Source organism: Halyomorpha halys, unplaced genomic scaffold, assembly GCF_000696795.3.
Source record: "Halyomorpha halys isolate HHAL.00 unplaced genomic scaffold, Hhal_1.1 Scaffold595.1, whole genome shotgun sequence".
In the NCBI taxonomy this organism is placed as follows: Eukaryota; Metazoa; Arthropoda; class Insecta; order Hemiptera; family Pentatomidae; genus Halyomorpha; species Halyomorpha halys.
The window spans coordinates 293,206-301,058 of record NW_027112496.1 but is presented as its reverse complement, the minus strand read 5'-3'; the positions used below and the strand labels follow the sequence as shown (position 1 = coordinate 301,058).

The 7,853-nt window shown below is 29.3% G+C and overlaps 1 protein-coding gene across 2 annotated transcripts in view; it reads right to left on the bottom strand.

Annotated features, from left to right (window-relative positions):
- LOC106684619 (serine/threonine-protein kinase NIM1) overlaps positions 1 to 7,853 on the bottom strand; it is a gene marked incomplete at its 3' end in the record, with an annotated part of 166,384 nt that overhangs the window by 25,677 nt on the left and 132,854 nt on the right. For both annotated transcript variants that reach the window (XM_014426804.3, XM_067050341.1), the window contains 1 exon segment: positions 1,474 to 1,571. In XM_014426804.3, the coding sequence (XP_014282290.1) occupies positions 1,474 to 1,534 (61 nt within the window). In that variant the 5' untranslated portion in view covers positions 1,535 to 1,571.

The window sequence follows — 7,853 nt, the reverse complement described above, 5'->3', positions numbered from 1 at the left end:
TCTGCTTTATTCAAATATCATCAAAAGCAAGGTGTGAAATTTCTAAATCTGCTACTATTTTCATTTCTGAGAAAAATAATCATATTGCATAAAAAGAAATATTTTCAGACAGAAATTTGTGCGGTTTAAACATGCTACGTTTTCAATGAATATTATTCATAAATCTTTCCTTTAGCGGGTTTTTTTTATACAGTTGTACTGAAGATTCTGCCAAATGTTTAGAAAATTATATTGGAAGTTTTCAAAATAAACAAAATATATTCTATGTAGGGGTATTCAGTTGCATACGGATCAATTTTAGGGTACCAACCTCCTTTAAAAAAGAAATAAAAAAATCTGAAGAATTAAATGAAGAAGACCAATGAACAAAAACTACGACTCCGATCATTTGAAATAAATAGTATTAATATATTTATTTATTTTTTTCTGAAAGTATTTTTTACATTACATTTTCTTTTTACAGTAATGCACTTACTAATTCACTTCTTATTTCTGTTTTAGAGGGTTCGGAAGAAAAAAAAAAAAATTATTTTTTTATATATCACTGCTTCTATAAACTATTTTTATTAATTATATATATTATTTGTTCATATTGTTGTTTATTTAAAATGTTTAATATTTGTATTTTACATTGTACTTTTGTTCTATTTATATTAGAGCGATGAAGAATAAGTAAAAAAAGAGGAAAGTAATGGGTTGGAAGAAAAAATATGAAAAAAATAATAATAAAAAAGAAGAAATATGAAAAAAAAAAAAGAAAGGGGTTAATAGAAAAAATAAATAAATAAAGTGTAGAAAGGAGAAAATAAAATAACCAAAGTAATAAAAAAAAGTCATATACCATTATTATATATTATTTTCTTGACTATGCCTATATTTTATAAGATTTAAAAACAATGTGTAACTAGATTTAAGTAAGTATGAAGTTCATACAGTTTTTCAATTTCAGACGCTTTTTAAATATTGCTCGATTTAACTATCTTAAAGTCTCCCCTCCCCGTTTTAAGTGAATATTTCAAAATTGATACAGGACCGTCACTCCCTGGGGTTATTAGCGGGGGGGAAGGTTAGCCTTTTTTTTTGTGTGTGTGTGTGTTATGATCTCCTCTTGTGAGATTGTGGTGGTATGTACATCGAACAACCTACTCGCTATAATTGTTTGTTTAAAAAGTCAAATAAGTAAGCCTACCATGGAGGGCGGGAGTGGTATATTGTATTTTTGTATTTAAATGAAAAATAAAGGCGTTTTGAAAATAAAAATAAAAAGGGCGAGAGTGGAGTGTTTCACTCAACCCAATATAATTGGATAGCACAAAATAAAGTTTTTTACTCTCTCTCTCTATGACAAATAGGAGAATGTTGTGATCTTGACGTAATTTTTATAAAGCATTTTTTCATACGAGATAATTAAGGATGGCTCATTTGTATTACACAAAAAAATATAAATAAATAAATAATAAAGTAAACAATTACGTGTTCCTGGCTGCTGGTTATTATTGTTGGCATTAAGGGTTATCCCCTTGTCTCCGACCATCTCATCCCTTATCCGACATCTCTACACCCTCCTTCCTCTGCAAAATAAAAAAAAAAATTATAAAAATAAAACAGAAAATAACACTCATACAAAGTTAATTTATTTAAAAGTTAAATATTTTATTATTTAATTAAAGTAATTCGGAAAACATTGTGAAGATCATCAAGTTTTATTTCGTTACCAGTCTAAAAAAATATGAACATTTTGAAGTACTAATACAGAGGAAAAAATGTATAGTGATTTTTTAAATTGGGTACGTCTTGTCTTTAAAATAAGCCTAAAAAATCCACACACATATGTATATATTTGACTGCTAATGATAAATATTTTTGAAGATTTGAGGATCAGTCAATAACAAAATAATTGTATTGTGCCAACAGTGGGACATGACCATGTAACTGTAATGTTCAATTTAACTGGGACAGATGAGTTATCTTTTGGAATAACCAATTTCTTTCTCGTGTTTCAATATTTATTCAGTAAGACTTTTGATGCATTTTAAATGAAAAATAACGTTATTTTATCTTGATTGCAACATTTGATTACTTCTTTTTCTCCATTTTTTCTTTTCACAACACAGGTTATTCCGAAGTACGGTTAATAATGCTTGGTCGGCTACTAAATACCATATTTATGTAGTGAAATCACACTATATATAGTATTTGTGAAACAGAAAGAAAATTCTATATATTTTAAAATTAATTTATATTATTTTGTTTAACTCATACTGTCATTAGTAATAAAAAGGTTTAAACGATTATGTAATTTTCTGAAAAACTTAGACAACTGAAGAGCTGCCTCTAAAAACAGCTTTAAACATTTCAGGGATAATAAAAAGTCGTTTTACCTTTAATGTAATTAATGTATTTAATGTTTTGGTGCTCTGAGAGGTATTATTAAGGATTTTGGTCTAGTTCATTGCTATCACTAATCATGTTACGTTGTCAAAAACGTTTTACGCTGAAATATCGTTTAGTTAAATTTCGTGGTTAGAACTTTTTTAGAAGGAGCTCTACTTTTGATCTACTATAATCAAGTGGGGGCCCTGGCACTTTAAGATAAGGTGACCTCCAGTGTAAAGTACTTATTTTAAGTCATTTTGGGTCATTAATAGAAATAAATTATGCACTAGTTACAATGCTTACTTTATATAATATTTTTAAGGTAATAAAAAAAATGAAACTTCAATAAAAGGCGTATATATTTGGTTAGTAAAATCATGAATTCCGTGATCAAAGTCTATCTTTTTAAGACTCTTTTCATGAAGATTAATGATGAACTACTCAATCTATTTTGAAGCAATTGTGCCTCTCAGTTCATTCTTAATTCATTTTAATTTATTGAACAGTGCAGTTAGGGGGCTCAGGGCTCGTTTCCAAAGGACCCTTAGTAAGGTGGCACAACAATAATGTGTAGTATTTGTTCATTTTTTAATCATACATAGTGTTAATCATTTTGTAATATAGTTGATACCCTTTTTAACAACAATTATAGATATATTGGAAAATACCCGATAATTCACTACATAGCAAGTAGCGAACGCCGATATCAAGATAATGATTTTGATACCGATAAAGAGATAAAGATATATTTCCCAGGCGATACAGAAGTAGGTGTTAGCAAATGGACGAACATGGGCACTACACAAATATCGAGTTACATATTGGCAAGAGAAGGCCCTAGAGACAGCCGCATTAGAATGGGATGGACATTGGACGATAAGGGGGCAACCTTGACCCGAGAGCACGCGAGGGGCGTCCTTGGTGAGTTCCTCTGCCCATCCAATGGCTATCGCGGTACTTTTTCGATAGTAGCCCCGACTTGTCGCTCCGATATTTCCAATACCCCTGCAATGTGAAGGGACATATATCACCGCTGATCGAGGACAAACAGAACTTTCGTGAGGCCTAATGACCCCAAGCTCAATAGAAGTGGACATTACTCAGCAAGGCCCATAAAGGATTCAGTTGTGCCTAACCACGTCACGCACCCAGGAAGCGTTTCACAAATATGAATGTCAATGTTCAAGAAAGAACAAAATACCAATTCAGATAACTGGGTGAGATTAAACAGAAAGAAACTAATCCACATAGTAACTGAACTGAGAAAAATAGAATTAAAGTTAAATGACAATAAACAATTTATAAATAAAACTTTTTAAAGCAGTAAATAGTTAATAGCAATTAGGTAAACAATTCAACGAACAAGATATGTTACGCAAGGATGGCCCCTCAAATATTTTATAATATTTATATAATAGATGTTTTTGTGTCATTCAATGTCTTCATGAGTAGATCTATTCTGCAGAGCTTGGAGTGATACTTAATAATGAACCATTAGCTCATTCTTTGTAGCTCTGAGGATTGGTTATATTCAGCAGAATATCTTCTTACTAACGATAAATATTTTGACGAAGGATATTTTGAGGTATACTATCTTAAGACATTACTACATACTAAGATATACATTACCCCTGATGATAATATATAACAAAATCTGAATTGTCCATTCATAAAATAGTGAAAATTATCGTGAATTCATAGGAATAAAATATTTCTCAGTCTTATGCCTGAGGTTGCATCTACATTCGAGTAATATTTCACACAATACAATTACGTTCGTATACAAGTAAATTGGAAACGTGCGTCTAAAAACCTAATCTCACTTGATCTTCAAACGATAACGTTAACAAAACGCACGTATAGTTTAAAACATAGGTGCCTTGATTGAACATGGAAGCACTACAGGAAGGTTACTAATGAAGCATAGTCAACAGCCGACGGGTTGACCGATCAAATACAGCTTTCAATGTGGCTGCTCATGATGTCGGAAAAATTAACGAAGAAATATTTTTGAGCCTCACCTGTACAACGAACGGGGTACTTTTACGACGAGAAATATTTTTAAAATTACCTTTCTGAAAACTATTGAAATGTAGAGGTTTGTCAAGCTGTCAATTCAAAGGCTCATTTGGAAAAATATTACGAGAAAGTATTGCCGCAGTGAATAGTTTAGAAACATATTTTGAAACGAGCGAGGATGAATTTTAACTCAAAGTAGGGTGGTAAGTGAAAACTGTGCGATGCGCACACAATACCAGATTTTTACTTTTACTTACAAAATGCTGAGTACGTGAGGGCGAAAGCGTGCGAGCGTGTATGTGTTATTTTTTCGACTGAGTGGAAATGCAAGACAAATAGATTATATTTTTTCATTTTTTTCGAAAACGATTCCAACGGTTTTGATTATACCGTACAACGTATAATATGATGGTCGCTAATGCCAGACAGGTTGTCCTCATTGAAATAGCTTATATCCGTATTATTATAACATTTTCCATTAAGGTACTTTTAATTTAAATAATAAACGATTTTCATTCTAAGCAATTTTAAATAAAAAATAAATATAAAATATTAAAAAATTTTTTTATTCAAGTTGGAAGTCATCCTGTTGTGAGAAACATTTTATTGATAAAGCCTAATTTTTTAACTAACTCTTTAATCAATATAAAGAAAATTAAAATTTTAAAAGTATTGTATCTCATGGCGTTAATCTGAATTCATTTAAATATTTTATCACTTTTAATAAATGACAATTTTTAATAATTAAGTAATTACTTAAAGAACTATATCCCTCTCCCCCCCCAAAAAAAAATCAAGTTAGATGAAACTCCTAATGTTGGCTTCTAAAAAAGAAATTCCTCCTCATTCAACTGCTATTATAGTATTAAATTATAAACAAAAATAGTCGGTGGATTGATGTTTATAAACTTGGAGTGCAAGAACTTGATAAATATAGATGAGAAGAGTTCACGCCTTTATGGGTGCATCCTCTTTCATCTGTTGTCCTCTCCCTTCTCTCCTCGTGACGTAATGACGGACTACTTAATTTATTTTTAAACCACATAAAAATCAAAACTTAACCATTATTATTTTTACTTTCACTTGTTTCTATACGTAATATTTAGTAAGGAGAAGCATTGCTATCGTACAAATTTCGAATTTGAATTTTTGACTGAACTAATTTTTCGATTATTATTTCGTAATAATAATTATTTCATAATTTAACAATTTTCAAGTCACGTAAAATTGTCTACATGTGTCTGTTTAGTTTATTAAAAATATACCATGGACTTAACTTAATGGAATCTTTCTGTAGAAAATCACATTTCGTTAAACTTACAATTATCAAGTTGTGGTACTCCGTGCTAGATCTATACGTAGATAGAAAAGCAGTATTTTTATTTTTTTTAATTTCGATTCTCAAAGACCACTCCAATGACCATTAAGGAATAAAAAAAAGAGGTATGAGTATTGTTATATATAGTAAGATTGCATTGTCTTATCTATGATTCAATATCACAATTCATAACTAAAGACCGGATTTTCGTGCAATTCCATCTTTTGTTCCCTAGCTTCGAATTTTACCTAACCTCGACAGAAATTTCTGCACATAATTGCTCATTTTAATCTTTTTGGTCTAAATTTTGATAATTGTTGCATATACATGTTTTACCAAATTTCTCATATTGTACACATATAAGTGAATATTTTCCATTATTTTATTTCTATGTTACTTAATTTATAGGAAAAATTGACAAATTTGAGATAAAACAATGCGTTGATTGTCATATAAAGAGTCGAATTAAACAGAAAAAAACAAAACAAATTAATCAAAAAAAAAAAAATAAATAAAATAAAGACTAGTCACGAGTGTTCTTGGAATACTACAAACTAATAGTTTTGGGTAAATATGAAAAAGTGTCTCTCTTGTTATAGAAAAGGCAGTGAATGTTGGAATTTCAATTTTTTTATAATATCACATTACTATGTATACTATAGTGTAGGTGTTATAAGCAAATAAAGGTTACATGAGAATACGTAATATTAAGATACAGTAATATATTAAAATAGAGGAATAAAAAAGAAAATAATATACAAATGAAAATCTAGTATATATGCAAAATGAAATTATTAATAATTACAATTTAAAAAAAAAGAATAAAAACATAAATGCCATTAAATAAATATGTAAATAATTAATTAAGTATATCAGGATTAAATTGATAAAAGATAAAGTTATATAAGCCAAAAGGAGTAAAGAAATATGTATATGAATAAGAAAATCTAGTTAGTAAATATGTGTACAAAATGAAAATTATTGAAGACTAAAGTAATGAAAAAAAATGTGAGAAAGAGAAAGTAAAATGAATGAAAAAAATGATAATTTTCTGTTTGTACATATATTTTGTATTTGCATTTCTTTTTTTAAATATATTTTCTTTCTTTAATCCTGTTACTTCACTTACATATTTAGTAAGTTACATAAATTTTTTGTTTCCATATTTTTTATATAAATTTAATTTTACACAATTTTAATTTTCTACATATAGTTACTTACTAGATTTCATATGTATATTATTTTCTTGCTCTTTCCTTTTTCATAATTTTAATAATATTTATTCTCATAAAACCTTTATCTTCTAATCATCTTTTAATCAAACTTCTTGAATTGTTTATTCTTCGATTTATTACTTTTTAGTTTTTTGATTAATGATAAATCCGTATGTAAATAAACAATTGGAATTGTATTTATTTACATCATGTGACCCTTACTTGCCTAGCTTTTGTTTTTGTTTTTAACAAAGGATTTCAGTTGGTATACGATGGTGGATTCACGACGGTTCTTCGTCATTTCTCGTTTCTGTTTGTTGGGCCTGCATACACTATTAACATTATCTCTTCGTAATAAACTAGAGAATGGCCTCTGCCTTTGTTGTCTTCCAAATCATTTTTTTAATTTAATTTATTTATTTAATGTAATTTACAACTGTACAAAATAATACAATAAGTAAATATGTTGTATGTTTCATATACACTTGAAAATCTTGGTGGTACTTCAAACATTAATTTAAATTAGAAGGTTCCGTGGCCATCTTCTTTTCAGACGCCTCGGAGGATTATCAGGGATTGTTAAGAATGAAAGATTAAGAATTAATGGCTTAGGATAGTTAAGGAGTTAGGAATGAAAAGACGCATATCAGTTTTGGGCCAAATTTGCAACGAATGGGATGTTAAGGTCTTTGTGAATGAGTTTATTTGTAACGTAATAAGGAGCATCAAGGATTTTACGTAGGATTTTGGATTGTAAGGATTGGATACGGGAGGAATTTGATGGTTTGGTGACGCCCCACAGCTCAATTTCATATGTCCAAGTAGGTCTGATTATCGTAGTGTATACTAATTTTTTGTAGTGAATGGGAAGTTTAGAGCGTTTGTCAAGTAAGTGTTGTAGCAATCGGAATCTACGAGCAGTTTCT